The sequence below is a fragment of the Alternaria conjuncta genome, assembly GCF_024043145.1.
Source record: "Alternaria conjuncta strain BMP 0040 chromosome Unknown scaffold_2, whole genome shotgun sequence".
Lineage (NCBI taxonomy): Eukaryota > Fungi > Ascomycota > Dothideomycetes > Pleosporales > Pleosporaceae > Alternaria > Alternaria conjuncta.
This window is the reverse complement of record NW_026250091.1, coordinates 2372514-2389336: the sequence shown is the minus strand read 5'-3', so window position 1 is coordinate 2389336 and position 16823 is coordinate 2372514. Positions and strand designations below refer to the sequence as shown.

At 54.7% G+C, this 16823-nt stretch overlaps 6 protein-coding genes across 6 annotated transcripts; 2 read left to right on the top strand and 4 right to left on the bottom strand.

Moving 5' to 3' along the window:
• Nucleotides 1–258: 258 nt before the first annotated feature.
• On the top strand, nt 259–777 carry J4E85_001910 (uncharacterized protein; the record flags this gene model as incomplete). Its single annotated transcript, XM_051466194.1, has 1 exon — nt 259–777. One exon carries the CDS (start codon nt 259–261, stop codon nt 775–777), a length of 519 nt encoding a protein of 172 aa, XP_051330751.1.
• Nucleotides 778–943: 166 nt separating this feature from the next.
• Nucleotides 944–2884, bottom strand: J4E85_001909 (uncharacterized protein; the record flags this gene model as incomplete). Its single annotated transcript, XM_051466193.1, has 2 exons — nt 944–1549; nt 1607–2884. 2 exons carry the CDS (start codon nt 2882–2884, stop codon nt 944–946), a joined length of 1884 nt encoding a protein of 627 aa, XP_051330750.1.
• An 831-nt stretch (nt 2885–3715) lies between these two features.
• J4E85_001908 (uncharacterized protein) lies at nt 3716–4972 on the bottom strand (the record flags this gene model as incomplete). The annotated part of the gene is made up of 1 exon (XM_051466192.1): nt 3716–4972. One exon carries the CDS (start codon nt 4970–4972, stop codon nt 3716–3718), a length of 1257 nt encoding a protein of 418 aa, XP_051330749.1.
• Nucleotides 4973–6774: 1802 nt separating this feature from the next.
• Nucleotides 6775–7798, bottom strand: J4E85_001907 (uncharacterized protein; the record flags this gene model as incomplete). The annotated part of the gene is made up of 4 exons (XM_051466191.1): nt 6775–7160; nt 7212–7552; nt 7608–7713; nt 7765–7798. The coding sequence occupies 4 exons, from the start codon at nt 7796–7798 to the stop codon at nt 6775–6777; spliced, it is 867 nt and encodes a 288-aa protein (XP_051330748.1).
• A 763-nt stretch (nt 7799–8561) lies between these two features.
• Nucleotides 8562–12152, bottom strand: J4E85_001906 (uncharacterized protein; the record flags this gene model as incomplete). Its single annotated transcript, XM_051466190.1, has 5 exons — nt 8562–9525; nt 9574–10403; nt 10456–10623; nt 10673–10956; nt 11009–12152. The coding sequence occupies 5 exons, from the start codon at nt 12150–12152 to the stop codon at nt 8562–8564; spliced, it is 3390 nt and encodes a 1129-aa protein (XP_051330747.1).
• Nucleotides 12153–13531: 1379 nt separating this feature from the next.
• J4E85_001905 (uncharacterized protein) lies at nt 13532–15110 on the top strand (the record flags this gene model as incomplete). Its single annotated transcript, XM_051466189.1, has 3 exons — nt 13532–13845; nt 13909–14554; nt 14607–15110. The coding sequence occupies 3 exons, from the start codon at nt 13532–13534 to the stop codon at nt 15108–15110; spliced, it is 1464 nt and encodes a 487-aa protein (XP_051330746.1).
• Nucleotides 15111–16823: the final 1713 nt, after the last annotated feature.

Sequence of the window (16823 nt, the reverse complement as noted above, 5' to 3'; positions counted from 1 at the left end):
TCGGTTGTGATGCCTCCACCCAATCCACCCACCCCAACCCAGAGGCGGCCTGCCAGAAACGAAGACCCCTTCTCCACCCACCCTGATGCTACCCACAACCACGACTACTCCAACCTACCATACTACGGCATCACTCGTGGCGGTAGACCGGCACGCTACCCAAATTACCGCCTTGGAGGTCCGCGACAAGAGTACCGACGGAGGGATAGACCCGCAGTTCCACGAGGTTATGTGCGCCACTATAAGAACACTCCACCCATGCGTATGAGGCCCTTCTTCAGCAAGAAGTACCGATGCTGTCAATGTGGTAGCGGCGGGGATGTGGCCGACTCTAAGTCAGAGACGTCCGACGAGGAGTCATGCGAGGATGACGCTGATGTGTCTGACGAGGAGTCAGGCAAGGATGACGCCGACGAGTCCGACCAATACTACGCCCCTGTCTACGTGCTGTACTATGATGATCTTTGGGACCTTATCCAGGATTTATGCGAGGTGTATTTTGGAAACTACGAGGAAGACTACGAGGACGAGAACGAGGAGTCTGATGGGTCCAGCGAGAGCGACAACCCCGACGAGGATGGTGAGGATGACGAGGATGACCCCGAGATGACAGGCACTGAGATTAAGCGAACTGCGCACAACCCGGACCGAGCTGGTAGATGCCCGAACCAAATGTGTAGGCATAGGTGGTGTCATGGGTGCCCTATCATTCGCGAGGATTCGTCGGAGAAGGTGCTTGAAAAGGCGAAGAAGGGCAAGAAGAGGCTCTATAATTGAGTGCGGGGAGAACATGACAATGAGATTGACGGATGACATGTTACAGATGAAGCTGCTTGTAGAGGTGGTTATCAGATCATGTCATGGTACTCCATAGCAACGAGACAAGGCAATAGAAACTTTCCACAGAACACATACTCCACAACACCCAGTTCCACATCCCAATCTACCCCACCACCCCAGCAAAGTCCACAAGCTCGACAAGCACATTACACACGCCATCAGCCCAAACAGCAAACGCCTTCTCCCTCAGCACACTATACCAATCATCCGCATTGCGAATATCACGCCACCCCTGCGGACCGATAGATTTGATAGCGTAACGGGGAAGAGACCTGGTCTCCGCATGACTGTCGACAGGGAAGACGGGGTGAGCGCTCGCTGCCGAAGTGGGTGTGGGAAGGATAGAAGCGTTATCATCTTCGGATGATTGAGGTAGACCGTTGAATGGAGACGATGTCCCGTGGAGAGCATGCTCCGTTTGCAGTGCGTTTGCGGCAGCAGCGAGCCCACGAAGATTATCTGTGCCGGGTTCAACGTCTCGAAATCCGACACCAACGCTGAGTTCGGGGTATCTGTCCTTGGCGGCCTTGAGGAGGAGGATGACATCTCTCATGAAGTCGTTGTAGTCATACCATGCCAGGTGTGTTTGTGGTTCGGCTGTGATGCGCTTCTCGTCGAGCTTGATGCCAGGTCTGCCGCTCGATGAGGCGAGTACGAGGAAGATGTTGATGTGGGAGAGATTGGGTTCGGTAGGGCTGGTCGTGGGTAACTGTTTGATGGGTTAGCAGCGTCAATCATACTAAGAGCACGAAGGAATCGACCCTACCTTCAAACTCGGCTGTGTGGTTGCGTTGGACTCTACCGCTTCTCTAGAATCCGACTTCACATCCTTACCTCCGAAGGAAAGCTGCGGCGTCACGGTCGTGAGTTGTGTCGATGAAGCTGTGGGCTGTGACGGCGTCGGATGTTGTTCCAAACTGTGATCGAAGACCGGCTGTGGACGCTGCTCGACCCCACGTCCTGCATCATCATCGCCTTGCTGGAGCACAGCTTCGGCACTGCCTTCTTTGTCTTTCTTCTTCGCGCCGCCCTTCCTAGTCTCGATCGCATACTGTCGCTGCCGCTCGTTCGTGACCATTCGTCGCATCAACGGAGTAACGAGGCTAATGATCTTGTTCCCGTCCTTCGGCCATGTCAGTCTTTCTCCAGCATCAGGAGTATTGTCTTCTCCTAGTGCGCGTGCAGCTTCAATCGCGTCCTTCTCACCCGGCTTCTCCACATCTTCGCCAAAGAACTGCTCGCCAACGCCTTCGTTCAGGAAGTCCCGGACGCAGTTGAAGAGCCGCAACTTGACCATGTCGGTATCACCTTTGCCGCGGTTTCCAACGCAGCTCTGCCTCTCAGGATGTGATGTGTCGAGCATGTAGCCTTTTGCTAAAGCTTGTAGTTGAAGGAAGTTCTCTGGGCTTAGCTGGAGGGACATGAACAGCTTCGACATTGGCGGTCGTGTGTACTTGCGAGACGTCCTTTCGGAGGAGCGGCGGAAGAGAGCGGCGGCTGAGTGTACACCTGCAGCACGGGCATCGTTCAATAGAGACTCACTGGAAGGCGGTACAGTGTCGTCGACAGAGACCCCATGCATATTATGGCCATGGTCCTGAAGCCGAGGATCGGTAGATCCGCCAGTTTTACGTCGCTTAGAGTTGACAGGCCTATCGGCATGATGCGATGCGTCCTCGGCCGGGGAGCTGGTACCTCTTCTTCTCTTGCCTCTATCCTGTAGTGGGATGGTCACCGTCCCAGTATCTCCAGTATCCATCGCATATGCCACCTGACCTGCAGCTGTCGCAGCCTCCAGCAACTCAACGAGGTTATGGTTCTCCTCCAGTGCGTGATCGTCTGACGTCTGACGGGCAGTGTGTTCGGCGAACAGGTGTGGGTTGAGATGATGTTGGGGCGGCGATGCGAGGGGAGCGGGAGCAGACAAGTCATATTCATCGTCGTCGGACACGAATGGGGGCGGTGCACCGTTTGTACTGTTGGGCGTGGTGACGAACTGGCCGGGGCGCATCTGGTAGTATGGCGCGTCGACGTTTGCCCGCATCGTGGTTCGTATCCCCCGAGATCAGACGGGCCAGACGGTAGGAGCCAAACAGGGCTGGGAGGGATCGGTCGTATGAGCTGTCAATGCACAGATGGTAAGTCTTTGGATCAAATGTTGAGATGGAGACAGCAACTGAGTTCATGCAACTTGGACTGCGAGTGGAAAACGACTCGATGCGTCTACAGGGCGAGCGCGACACCGAATCTCTTTTGTATGCAAGCGCCCACGAGGTTTGGTTTGACACCGAAGCAGCGACATGTTTTGGTTTGAGCGCAAGAGAGCAGCATTTGCGATTCGATGGAGAGGGCAAAGCATGGTTTGACCCGACAAGAGGAGAGAGTGGAGTGCAGTTTGATCCGTCTCGGCGACGTAAGCTGGCATCGAGGTGCGGAGATTAGGATCGTGGTTTGGTTTGACGCGAGATGGTAGGAATCAGATCAGCAGACACACCTGATTGCTGTCGTGTGAGAACGACAAGCGGGCCGGCCAGCGGGCCAAATCAACTCGGGATGGGGTTGAGTTTGCTTTGTTTGCACGATGACGCGCGCGCATGTGACTTGGCTTGAGGCGATTAGATAAGCCATCCTCCCCAACACGCGCACTTGAACATAAACGGGGAGACTTAACCTGATTTCTTTGCGTGACGGAATGGTAGCATTAGAGAAGTTAAGTGTGATGTGAACATAGCGTATAGTGTATTCTTCACCTTCTTACAACAGTATCCCACCCCTAGATAGCATGCTAAAACGCCCTTCTAAGACCATGGAAAATCAACGCCATACAGCACGACATGATACGCCGGCCAAAAACCCAGGGTATCAAGAAGAATATCTAAAAACCATCCCCCTCATGCCACTCTCGTCCCAACTCCTCAGCCCTCATCCTCGGATCCTGCCCCCTCACCTCAGCATCATGTTTCAGGCCATCGACAATGGGTCTCAGCCGATCGATCTCCCGCCTATATTCAGCGTCCTTCCCTACCTCTGGCATTTCCAGATCTTGCAGCTTTGTCTGATCGTTGTCTCGCGTTGCTTCTTCTATCGCCTTTCGCTTCTCCTCCCACTCCCTAAGATCCCTTTCCCGGTCTCCAAGTTCGTTCTTGAGGGCAATGAAATTCGCGTGTTGCTCTTCGCCGCCAAAACAGGAGCCGTATTGGTCGCAGAAACAGATGTGTTCCTTGGGGCAGACGACGTTCTGACCCGTGAAGACGAATTGCCATACGTACTCCCAGATGCGTCCGCTGAGACGGTCTTCCAGACGTGTGTTGAACAGCCAGTCTCTGTACCAGACGTATTGCGCGTAGGGCTTTGCTTGTATGCGTTCTCGTGAGAGGGCGAATTGTGCGCAGCAAGGTTGTGCGAGAACGGTGGGTACTTCGTCGAGGGGGAAGAGCTCGCTCCAGGACTTGGCCAGGAGGACCTCTTCCTGCTTCTGGGGGTCCAGCTCGGTTGCTGCCGGGTGCATCCAATCGGGGCAGCCGGGATGCCAGCTGCACCTCATGTTTACGAAGCCTTGTCTCCAAACGCGGGCTCGGTTGAGTCGGCTTATAAGCAGATGCGCGTTGTTGCCTAGGATCTCGTCGTTGTGCCAGGACAACTGGTGTGCGTGCATGAAGATGGCGACGTCGGGGAGGTTGTCGTAGTTATCAATGATCCATGAGAGATATATCATGACCTCGTGGCCTTTGTTCTTGGGTGGATGTAGCGGTGCGGAGGGGTCGTCGGCTACGTAGACGGCTGTCTGCTGCTCCGGCATCTTGTCTAGGATCCAGTCAACACTCTCATGCTTCGTCTTGGCAATCACCAGTGTCGAGGTATAGTTGTGTTCTGCAGGCATTGGTGAGCCTGGCTTGAATATGGGGGTCGGGTTCCAGTTCGCATAATCTGGGTCTTTGGTCGCATCTTTCGAGTGCTCGACGGTGCCGGTACTCAGAGGTGGTCGCTCGTCACTGCCAATGTGGTCTCCTAGACCGATATGTTGTGGTAGACCCCGCCATGCCTGGCTGGAGTCTATGCCCGAATAGAAGAATGCGACTACGAATAGTGTGAGGATTAGCGCGAGGACTGGAATGACGTTTCGTCGGGTCATCCTGCGTGAGTTGAGAGCGAACGACTGGCAGGGGGCGAAAGGCGTAAATCGCCAAGGTCAGCGTGAGGTCCGGATGGTCTTATACTGTCGCATTGTTAGCCGGGCATATTTGGGATCGGACTTGTCAAGCTCACGGTGCTGGTGGAGTCGCCGCGCGGCAGCTGGGGTTGGTCGAAGGAAAGCTCCGCAGTGACGAACGTGGAACGACGAATGGATGACATAGGCCACCGGAGCGCGTATGAGAAAAGAGGCGAGGCATCGCGAAAAGACCAGATATACAAGACCATGGACTCTGACGCTACACCCAAGTCACAACGCACAAGACACAGGCGTTGCACCTGTGGCCCGCAACGGACGCCGCAGCGATGGCGACGGATGAATTTGGGCTGAGGTTCGGTCGTGCTAGAAGCCAGAGACGGCCCGCTACCTGCTGCAGGCTGCATCCAACCCTGCATCGGCCTTTCAGTCGGGGCACCCCGCGGCTCCACGCCTGCCGTGGATCTCCAAGAACAGCTTAATTCTTTAGCCAGGCACAAGCGTCGAAGTGTATCTCACTTTGGCATTCTGCATGATCAAAGATGGACTTGGCATGATTGGCATTCTACATGGCTCTACGGAAACTGCAAATGTTGCAGGGGCTGAGGAGAATTAGCCGCGCATTAGGTTTGACGATGGCTATCTGATTCATCAGGCGACTGTGGACGCCTCAAAGTCCTATAGTGGTGATAACATGTGTGCGACAGAGATGACTAAACCTCTTTGGTCGCGGGAGCATGAAGTGTGATGTTGCGGCGTAGCCGTTGCGCAACGCCTTGCACCGTGTGCTCATTGCGTCACACACATCTACAAGTTGGTGAAGATGCCAACATTCCGCTCTACTGTCGCCAAGATCAAGTAAGTGTCGCGTTCACCAGTTTACCTTGTTTTGCAGTCGACGTTTGCATGACTCCGACTCAGCTTGTGAGTGGCATGGTGAGGAAAGCACGAGTGACGAAAAAGGAAGTAACACAAACGAGATTGGAGGGCACGCACCTTCGAATGTACCTTACCCCACGGAGCATAGACTTGCACACACCGCCTCGTTTGCATGGAGCAATCGCGACGCGTCTGCAAGCTATCATCACGGGCTCTGGCGTCGACTTTGGACCTCAGGCAAGATGCCCAACTATGCTGTTCGAATTGCGCGACACCGACACGCAACTGGAATGCTGTGTGGATACATCTCAAGCATCCTTTACGTATCGGAGCGAGTTTACATTGCGAGATGCTGTGATGGTCGGGGGTCGAGCCGGGCAAGCCCATTAATGTTACGGGTCGGGGCTGCGTTGACATGGATGCGTTCATGGTGGATGATAGGAAGAGTATTTAGACAGTGCTGGTCATGCGGAAGGTGGTGTGGACGGGTTACTGGACGTCCAGGTTGCATCGTGAGGCAGTAGATAGAAGTACAATTTGGTGTCGATCAAGATGACTGGTGCTCCCAAGGGCTATAGACGTTGCCCCGAAAGCATTTACCGAAGTGCTGAACCGTTTCTCCAAGGAAATACCGAGCCGACGAAGGGCTAAGACGATGTCGAGCTGCAAGACGCCAGATCATGGTTGATCCCACCTTGCTGCGTACCATATCGAAGAACTTTTGTCGACCACATTTCCTTTATGTGCGTGTGAAAGCCGTATTAAACTGAACCCAGTGAAGTAGCCATGGGATTACAGGAATGAAGTGCTGAGAGAGGCGACAAACGGAGGAAGCCATACGAACCCTAACTTAGTACCGCTTGGGTTCTGCCTGTGTCAGCTGAGAGCTAGCGGTATGAGCGATCGTAATCACCCTCGTACGAGCGTCCTCCACCGCCGTACGCCTCGCGCGGAGGAGGGGCGTCGTAGGCGCCAGCAGCTGGGGGCGGGGGCCTGTCGTAGTAGCCACCTCCAGCACCCCGACGGTCATCGCGTCCGCCATCGCGTCCTCCATCGCGGCCGCCATCCCTGCCACCGTAGCTGCGGTCAGAAGCATAGCGGTCGACGCCACGAGGACCGTAGTCGTCGCGACGGCCGCCACCGTAGCCGCGATCGTCGTATCTTGAGCTGCGGGAACCGTAGTCGTCGCGTCGGCCGTAACCGCCGCGGCGGTCATCAGTGTAGCGATCGTTGTAGCGAGGGCCGCCGCCCCGGCCTCCACGTCCACCAAACTCTGCAATGTAATTAGCACGGCATGTACGCTGCAGACAGCGAGCAGACTTACCACGCTTGGGCGGTCCGTAGTACTTGCCCGGGGTGGGAGTACGAGGACGCGCACGGCGAGCCTTCTCAATGCTGAGTGTCCGGCCCTGGTGGACCTCTCCTTGTAGACCCTCCTTTGCTGCGTCAGCCTGCTCAGAGGTGACCATCTTGACGAAGCCAAAGCCGCGAGACTCCTTAGTGTGAGGATCGCGCATGATGTTACACTGCTCTACCTCGCCATACTTCTCGAAGAGACGGGTGACCTCCTCCTCGCTGAGAGTAGGATGGATGCCGGTGACGAAGAGGTTGGAGCCTGAGTTGCGGCTCTCATCGTCATCGTCCCTGCGCTCTGGCGGCGGGCCACTGGGCATTCGTCAGCGACAGTTCCATCTAGATGAGCAAGCAAGCAGATACATACCGGCTGTCGCGGCCGCCAGGTGAGGCACTGCGGGCGCGCGCGCCATCGTCGCGACGGTCACCACGCGGAGACCTGCTGCGGTCGCGTTCATAGCCGCGAGGCTCGTCTGCAGACCAGTCAGTAAGGGCGCTGGCATCACACAGGGCGGGAGACAAACCATCGTAGCCGCGCTGTTCGTTTTCGTACTCCATGGTGATGATGTTGTGGTGGGTCGGGGGAGTTGGTAGTTGGTTGGTTGAGGAGAGGTGTTTGCTGAAGCTGCGAGTTTGGGCAGTTTTTTGGCAGGGCTGATCGACGGTAGCCGCGTCCCTACTTAGTAAGCGTCGCGCTAAGGACAGCTGCGCGCTGCAAGTGAGTGGAGAAAAGTGGAAAAGGTGATGAGAGAGCGGAGGCCAGATGCTATTTGTAGCTAAATGCGATGTTCGTTCTGTCAAAGGACTGTCCTGATTGTCCTGACGGCAGCTGCGCAGGCTCGAGTGAGGCAACTGCTAGGGGTAAGAGCAGCGCCCTGGTCGCCCTGTCTAAGCCGTCAACGTCAACGTGCGTCAATATTACTAGTGCACCGCCGTTTCTTTACGAGTGAGGCTCTGCTCTCCCGCAGAGGACCCTCACGAACGGAGTGAAACATTTGGTCAAGTGAGAATCGATGATGCGCATTACCACCAAGTATATTCATAATCAAGCCAATCGCAATGGGCGCTTCGTTGACCGAACCCCGCTAGACGCCATGCAGAGTCGACCAGCCTTCCTCCAATTACTCCTGCCAGAATGCTCTGCCGAAACAATCCATCGAAGTGCGGTATCATGTTCCAACGCCGAATGTGAACGCCTTGCGCCAGTAGCACCTCATCTACCCATCAAGGTAGCTATGCTGCAAATGCCAATGATAATACAAGACATGGCTCAAGGAGCACATGCCAAAGAAAAGGATAAAAGAAACGTGAACCCAATCATCTACCACCCCCTCGATCTCTTCTGCCTCTTGCGCGCTACCGCTTTCTTGATTGCGGCGACATTCGACTCGGGCGTGTCTGTGGGCCGAACTGGATCAGAGTCGGCCAGGCCGTCGAGTTCGTCGTCGTCTAGCTCGCTAAGCTCCTCGCTCATGTCTCGGAGTACCTCACGACCGGTGTACCGTTCTTCGTACACGGTTGTGCCATGTACATCGAAGTGCTCAAAGTACCAGGGAACACCGCCATTGCCCAGAGGGTTGAGTAAGTTCTTCTCGGATCTTGGGGGCGTGAGAGGCTCGGGTCGGCCATTGGTCTCCACACGGGCTTCCACCACTGCGTTCTCGGGCTGGTTGCTGGACACGCGAAGAACATCTTGGCCAAGCTGAATGGCGATGGCCGCCTCGTCTGCCGCCTCGTCATGTGCATGGTGTGTGTGATGTGCGTCTGCGGCGTTCTCGTCCGGTGTGGGCGCAAGCTGCATCTCCTCTGGTTTCTGAGTGAGCACAGCAGCTTCTTCCCCATCAACTGCAATTTCCTGAGCTTCCTCAACAGTTGTCGGGTCGCTTTCCGTCGTTTGTCGCACAGTCTCGTCGTGAGACAGGACGCTCGGCCTGCGTTGCAGCTTCTGGTTGAGGAGTGTCTCCAGGTCCGGTAGTTTTTCGTAAGGCCGACCAGCCAGCTCAGACTCCTTGCGGATCGCGTCCTCAAAGTAAGGTTGTAGGCTTTTGGTGATTCGCTTAACGACCTTCTTCAATTCCTTCTGCTCAGAGCTCAGACTGCTGTGCGCACTCCTGTTCAGCTGATCTTCAGCATCGCCAACGTTGGGGACAGCGGCAGATCCAAGCTCAGCGCTCAAGACCGCGGCCACATCGTCGTTGAATGTCTGCACCGAAGTGTAGTATTTCTCATCGAGCTTGGCCTGAAGCTTGTTGAATCCGTCGCTGAAGTAGCCTCTACTATCGAGTCTATTGCAAAGTTAGTAGGGATTCAAGATCTAGAGGTGGATTGCTTACGTTTGTGCTCGGACCAGGATAGGCTGCAGTAGCTGAGGTATTGGGAAGTAGATGCAATCGACGATCTGCTGCAGTATCAAGACGTCCTTGAGCTTCTCAGCTTCTCGCTGTTTGACCATCTCGCAGAGGACGCGGATTTGCTCCATGTCATCTTCAAGACGTTCTGCAAACTCAATGCGTCGTTGGAGTCGGGGTCTGCCAGCTGCTCCCATGCCTGCAAAGTTGCGGCGAGTGATCTCCATAGAAGAGAAGGCCTCCATTTGGAGCTGAAGACGCTTGAGAAGGGCCGCACCTCGTCGTGCCTCGCGCTTGAGCGTCCAGTACTTGCAGGCTTCTTGCACGAATTCCTTACGCTTACGTACATTAAACTTGATCAGGGTATTTTCAACGTTGTGGTAGACAGCCTGGGGCACAACCGGAGCTCCAGATGGCAGTCTCCAGGACTTGGTAGATTGCCCACGTTTTCGCTTGTTGGATCCAGGGGTGTCGTCGTCCGGTCCTTCGATGGAAGGCATCGCGTGAGAAGATCCAATAGAAAGCGCATAGGCTTGGCTGTCCGGCCAGCGAATGTGACGCATGGTGTGGCGGTAGAAGGCCTTCGCATCTGCGATTGCACTCTCCACATCAAACTCACGCTTCCAGTCGGACGGAGTGTGTCGATCGCAATAGGCCTTGAGCACAGTCGTATCCTGCGGGTTCGACGATTGCGAAGACTTCATGCGCAGACATAGTCTAGCCCTCCGTGCACATGTGACGTGGAAAGCTTCGAAACAGGACTTGTGGCCGCATTGTATACAGGCGCCCATCTTCTGTTTGCAGATATAGCAAGACTACAAAGCAATTAGTGGGCTACTCGAACGATGAGGAATCTCGATCACTTACCAGTTTCCACCTAGTCTTGGGTACTTTCTCAACGTCTTGCACTGGCTCTTGAAATGTCGCATTGCCCAGTGATACCTCTGGTATCCACATGGCGCACAGCAGATGTGCCCACTTCATTGTGGTTGTCTGTTTGAATGCACCGTCTATATTCGGACAGAATATGCAACCCTGTGAGTGTCAGCATGCATTTGGTAAAGCAGCAAGGAACAGGTCATACCGGAAGCTCGCTGACAGGGGTGCCGCGCCCGACCAGTTGACACCGTCTGCACAGCCATTGTCCCTCTGGGATGAAGGGCACGCCGTAACACTCCTGGTGGACGGCTAAGTCGCAACCATCGCAGAATACTATTGCATTTGTGTTCTCGCAGTCGCCGTCGTCGCAGATGGCGCACTTCGTATCTTGCTCTTCGCCTTGGCCAGCAGGCTCTCCGTTGACAGCAGCTGCACTGCTCGAGCGTGGTCGATGTGTCTGAGGTGGCTTCGGGTTGGGTTTGGGTATGCCTTTCACATGTCAGCCGTTACGTTCGCTTCGTTTTAGCACCACAAAACTTACGCTTTTCCAGCGCGTGCCATTCCTTCTCGATCTGGGTGATGGTCACTTCGAATATCGCAGGCTTGATACCTTCGACACCCTCTTCTTTTCGCTGTACATTGAGTGCTTCCAGCCACCGGTCGTCTTGCTCGTCCATGTCGTACTCGACGCGACCTACAGCAACTGCGCCTGCGGTACCTTCGGCCTCTGTCTGCAGAGTAAGATCCAGATCTTCTTCGATAGAGCCTTCTGGTAGTCTAATGAGGCTATTTTCCGATGGCCTTGTGAAGATCTCGCTCTCTTGGTATCCGATGTTCGCCATGGTCTTGTCGACATAGTTGACCTTGACGCCCTCGCTTTCTTCGTGTTCTTTGAACGGGTCGACTTGACGCACCGATGGCTTGGGCAGATTCAGCTTTTCCCTCGGATTCATAGTCGGAAGGGGGTTGACTCGTGGCCGGGGCGGCGATCCGAGCCCAGCTAGCATAGAGTCTCGGTTGCGAGGCGGTCGACCTGGGCGTCGCTTTGGTGTGACGAAGGCGCCTGAGCCGTTGACGGCTAAGCTTGCGTCCTCCTGCTCTTGCGCGACATCCTCTGCTTGTTGCGTCCGTAGGCCGTCAAGAACCGCGGAGAGACCGCTGTCGACGGCGTACTGGCCCGTCGATGAGCCATTGAGCGGAGTCCCTGGGGCGCTGTCTGCAGGGCTGATGCCATCTATCTGGTCTGCGCTGAAGACGGGGAACTCGGCGTCGATGTCCAGTTCCGGATGAAATTCATCCCAGCTCCGCTCCTCGCGCGGCTTGTATCCATCGTTTTGAGCCACGGCGGCGGCGACTGCGGCGGCCGAACTGGAACGCGGTCCAGCTGGCGGCCTTTCGCGTCGGGGTCTGGTGTATGAGGGCGACGGCGCTGATATGGGCAGGCCCTGCCGCTCGGCGTTGATGCGTCCTACACGGCCACGAGGACCAGTATACGCGTACCCTCCAGGTCCAGTTCCTCCTACGGGCGTCTCCAGCCCCTCGTCATCCACGTATCGTCCCCCGCCTCCTGGTCCGCCTGGAACGTACTTGCGCCGCTTGCTGGCTGGCGCTGAGTCAGATATGTGTCGCCGGGGCGGTCGTGTGCTTCTCACGCGTGGTAGTGGTGTGTCAGGAACAGGCGCCATGTAGAAAGTGCGGATGTGTCCAGAGACCCGCAAGGGTGAGGTTGGGCGATCGCGAAATGACGCGCCGGCGCCGGTCCTGTCAGGTGCAAGCTACGGCAAGCGCGTAATCACCCGGCAAATCGAGTGCACCGTGTTCATCGATTCGGGAGCCAGCGGTGGGCGATGGGCGGAGGGGCGTTGGCTGCGAGACAGGCGCGATACCGTGATGCGCCTGCTTGGAGGTGCGAGCTGGGGTCGACTAATGCGGCTAGTGTGCCAAGCAACATGTGGGCTACCTAGGCAGTTCGTCGCAGCTCCCGTTCACTGCACCCTACCGCGTCGTGTTAAGGCCGATCCGTCACTACCAAGCTCGGCAATCCAGTCGTCTCTGCCGACGTTAGTGACTATCACAACAGGTGTTTCCCGAGTCCGATTTGCCCTCACGTGCTACCGGAGTTCTTCCCATTTCACTCAGCCATCTAGAAGGTTTACTGAGTCGCTTTCCGCACAAGGGAATGTAAACCGATTAACAAACATCACTAGTTCAGGTTCGCATTCAACTTCATTTCATGAGTCGCGCAGCCGGGAACATCTGAGTTCCACACGACATCTTGTGTCGGGCCAGGGCTGCAGATCCCACTACCCCAGGTTTTCGACGTCACAAGCGAGCTGGTTCCTGCATGGACACAGTCATTGCGGCCTTGTTCGGCAACTTCATCACCTAGAGGTGTCAGCAGTGCTACCAGTCCACTAAACCACCCTGGCTACGATGTTAACAACAAGTTCCGGAGTATTCTTTTGCCGATCTTTCCACGTCTACTCACAATGCGCATCGTACCATTATCGGAAAGGAGTACAAATCTTTTGCAACCGTCGTTTGAACGGGGTATATGGTTTTCTTCCGCTGCAGCAAGCTCGATGCTCATCGCGCATCTCTCGCGTAAGGCTGTCTCCATATCGACTATGTAGGCGCGACGCTGTACAAACAGTATCCTTACTTCCACACCACCAGATAGACAGCGCCTGGATCAACTCCGACTGATCTGACTGTACTGCATTCAAGACATGGAATACATTGCGCAAGCCCTATGACATGGCTCGCCTACAAAGTAAGAAGACGCCCGAGGCGCTCGTGTCAGCATCATCGAAACTGAGATAAGGCACCAACATTGGAAGCCTCCCTTGTGGCACCACCCGATACTTGCAAATCATAACCATTTAGATCAATACAACACGGCTCATACAGTAGCAGGCTAAATTATATGGCCCAACAGGCGTCATCCAAGAACAATAGTAAAGCCGGCAGTGATTCGAGTCACGACCATCCCTTGCTCTAGGCCTCGGACCTAAGACCCAGTGTTTCCCAGCGCAACCCTTGCATCAGCATCGGAGAATTCATTATGGCAGACGAAGATTCCACATCCCCAAAGCCATTTCGGGTCATTGTTATTGGCGCCGGTATTGTCGGCTTGTCGCTCTCACACGCTCTACAACTAGCCAATATCGACCATGTCGTCCTCGAAAAGCACGACAAGATTGTTTCACTAAAAGGCGCAGCGCTGATTATCTGGCCGGCTGTCGCACGCATCTTCGACCAGTTTGGTATTCTCGATAGAATTACCAAAACGACGTCGCCTGTTGATGCATCTTACAAAAGATGGCCAGACGGGAGTTTGATCTGTCGCGATGATACTATGCAGGCTGTGAGCAAACTGTATGTTTCCATGCTCTCGAGATATGTGTTAAGTGGGTGCATCACGCGCTGACTTCACGATAGCTTCAAAATACCGAGTATCTTATTCGATCGCCAAACTTGCGTGTCGCACCTATACGAGGGACTACCGGACAAGTCCAAAATTCACACCGGTAGGCGCCTTGAACGTATCGAGCAAACCGATACGGGTGTTCGTGTCCACCTCGCCGATGGCTCTACCGAAGAAGGAGACATGGTCATCGGCGCAGACGGTGTGCACAGTCATGTTCGGAAGCTCATGTGGGAGTATGCCGACAAGGTCGAACCAGGCGACATACCCCAAACCGACAAAGAAGTCATGTCGTTCGGCGAATACAGAGGTTTGTTTGGCGTCAGCACGCTACCGGACAATGCTCAACTCGGCACCTCCAATACGAATATGATTCTCGGTCAAGACGTGACCATGCTTCTCTTTTCGCAGATGGGCAGGGCTATGTGGGGCATCACTTTCAAAGACGAATTTCAAAAGGCAGAGCAGAAAGGTAAAGCTACTGAAGCAGAGATTGAGGCGGTGGCGGAGAGATTCGCCGATCTTCCTATGACAAAAAACATCACATTGGGCGATGTGTGGAAGACAAACGAACGACACGGTCTTCTCTACGTCGAAGAAGGGGTTCTGAGTAAATGGCATGCCGGGCGCATAGTTCTCGTAGGAGACTCAGCACACAAAGTACCCCTCCCACACTCGTCACCAGCAAAACGCATCACTAACGCAATACCAGATGACAGCCGACCTCGGCATGGGCGCCAACATAGCCGTCGAGTCCGCCATCCACCTCTGCAACATCCTGCACCGCGAATTCGCCTCCAACCCCACCCGCCGCATCTCCACCCCCGATCTCGCCACCTTGTTCGCCGAATACCAAGCCGGTCGCCACGCACGAGCAAAGGAATACGTCGAGACCAGCGGCAAGCTCACGCGTATGAACAGCTACCAGTCACGCTTCAATTACTTCTTTGCTGGGTATTTGCACAAGTACATTGTGCCGTCTCAGAAAGCAGGGCTCATCGAATCACTGAGTGTTGCTCCTAAACTGGATTACGCGCCGACGAGGACGATTGACGAGAGTGCTGAGGGGTGGCACTGGATGGAGAAGCAAGAGATGAAGAAAGGGAAGAAGGGTGGTTGGTTCAAGTACATGGTCTTGACATCGGTTGTGGGGGTGACTGCTGCGTATATGGCGCGTGCGGGGGTACCAGCGCTGCTGATGAAGTTGACTGTGTAAAACGTTGCGAATTGAGTGTAATAGTCTTCTTTCCCTTTTGTCGGCTTCGCAAATTACTGTCTTTCCAGCTCCGGCCGCGTATAGCAAATCAGCCCTCATTAAGTCCTCCATGACAAACACAGTGGCTTCCCGTGTTCCGTGCAAGGGTACTAGATGCATAATACGGCTTCAAACACTTCCAGCAAAAGTGGACATGGCATTTCGCACCTAACATATTGATCAGCTTTACCGTCACACTCCGAAACCCCTACCTCTTCTCCTTGTAAAGGAAATATATACGTACATTCCATATGATCACACCCCTTATTCTTCTCAATCGGCCTCTTACACCCCGGACACGCCTTTGTCGTCTTCTCCACCACCTTCCTACTCGCTTCCTCCTCTTCCTTCTTCAGCTTCCCATTTGTTCTGTAGTCGTACTCTGTGCACGTCTCTCCTTTATGCCAGGCTACGTTGTGAACGACACAGGACGTCTTTTCGCAGGTGTTGCACCGGAATTTGGGGGTGTTGGGTAAGTGCACTTGGCCTGCTTTGCAGCCTTTGAGGGGGCACCAGTGGAAGCCTAGGCGGGCTTCTTGCTTGGCGCGGGAGGAGAGAGCGGCGTAGCTGGTTGTGTTGTTAGTGATGTGTTTATTTGGGTGGGGATGTGCGGGGTGTGGAAAGGGAGTAGGGAAATGGAATCGTACCGTTTGAAAATCTCTTTTGGCGCAAACTCTCTCATATCAGCCGATCGCAGTTGCGTTTTACATATAGGGCATGTTATGTCGTTCCAAAGTTTTGCGCTGGACTCAGATGCGATCCATGTGCGAAGACACTTGCGGCATACGTCGACTTCGTGCTTGCAGTTCTTGGTAGGCGGCCGGTCGGGGAAGTGGTGCAGTGAGAGTGCATCTGTACAAACTGCGCATTCTCTCTTTTCTTTCTTCGGTTGATGCGAATCATTCTGGTGGTGATGGCTGTCTACTCGGTGGATCGACTTTTGTTTTGTACTGCCGCTCTCGGCTCTTTTGCTGGACTTTGGCTTGTGTGGAGTTTCTTTCTTGGTTCGATGCTTGTCGGATGTTGATGTACGCTCTTTCTTGGCTTTGCCTATGGGTATTACACGGGTAGAATGGGATACATGTGAAGAGGCCGACCTGCGGTCTCCGCGTCCAGGTCTGGCTGTCACGCTGTTGGAAGCTGCCTGGCTATACCGATGTCGTCCGGTTGAGTCTGCGTCAGAAGAGGAACTATGGCCGCTTTCGTAACTCTTATTAGATTTTGACTGTCTCGATTTCAAGGCGACGACCTTTCCACGTCGCTCATAAGCTGCTTGGATCGTTCTCTGACCGCTCCATGACTGGCCCATGGTTATATTTGGTGTACAAGGAAGGCGTAGGAGGTCGAATAAGGATGTTAAGCGTTGTTGAAAGTACTTCGATGCTGCTCGATAGCCAGTATCGGTGGAACAGAGTGCTTGGGATGAGTATAGGTAGCCTTTGCGTGGCGGTGCATCCAGACCGGGGTAAGGTCTGCGGTCACGTCGTGGCGGGCGGTGCTCTGGCACCCATGAACTGCATAAATGGATAAGAATTCGAGAGCAGTTGCACAAGTTGGCAGATGCGTGTCGATGTGAGTGTCATTGTGCGCGGGGTCAGCCCACTGCAACCCTTGGAACCGGTCACCAAACCGGTGAGTAAGCTTGTCGGTAATTGGTTATCCACCCTGAAGGAC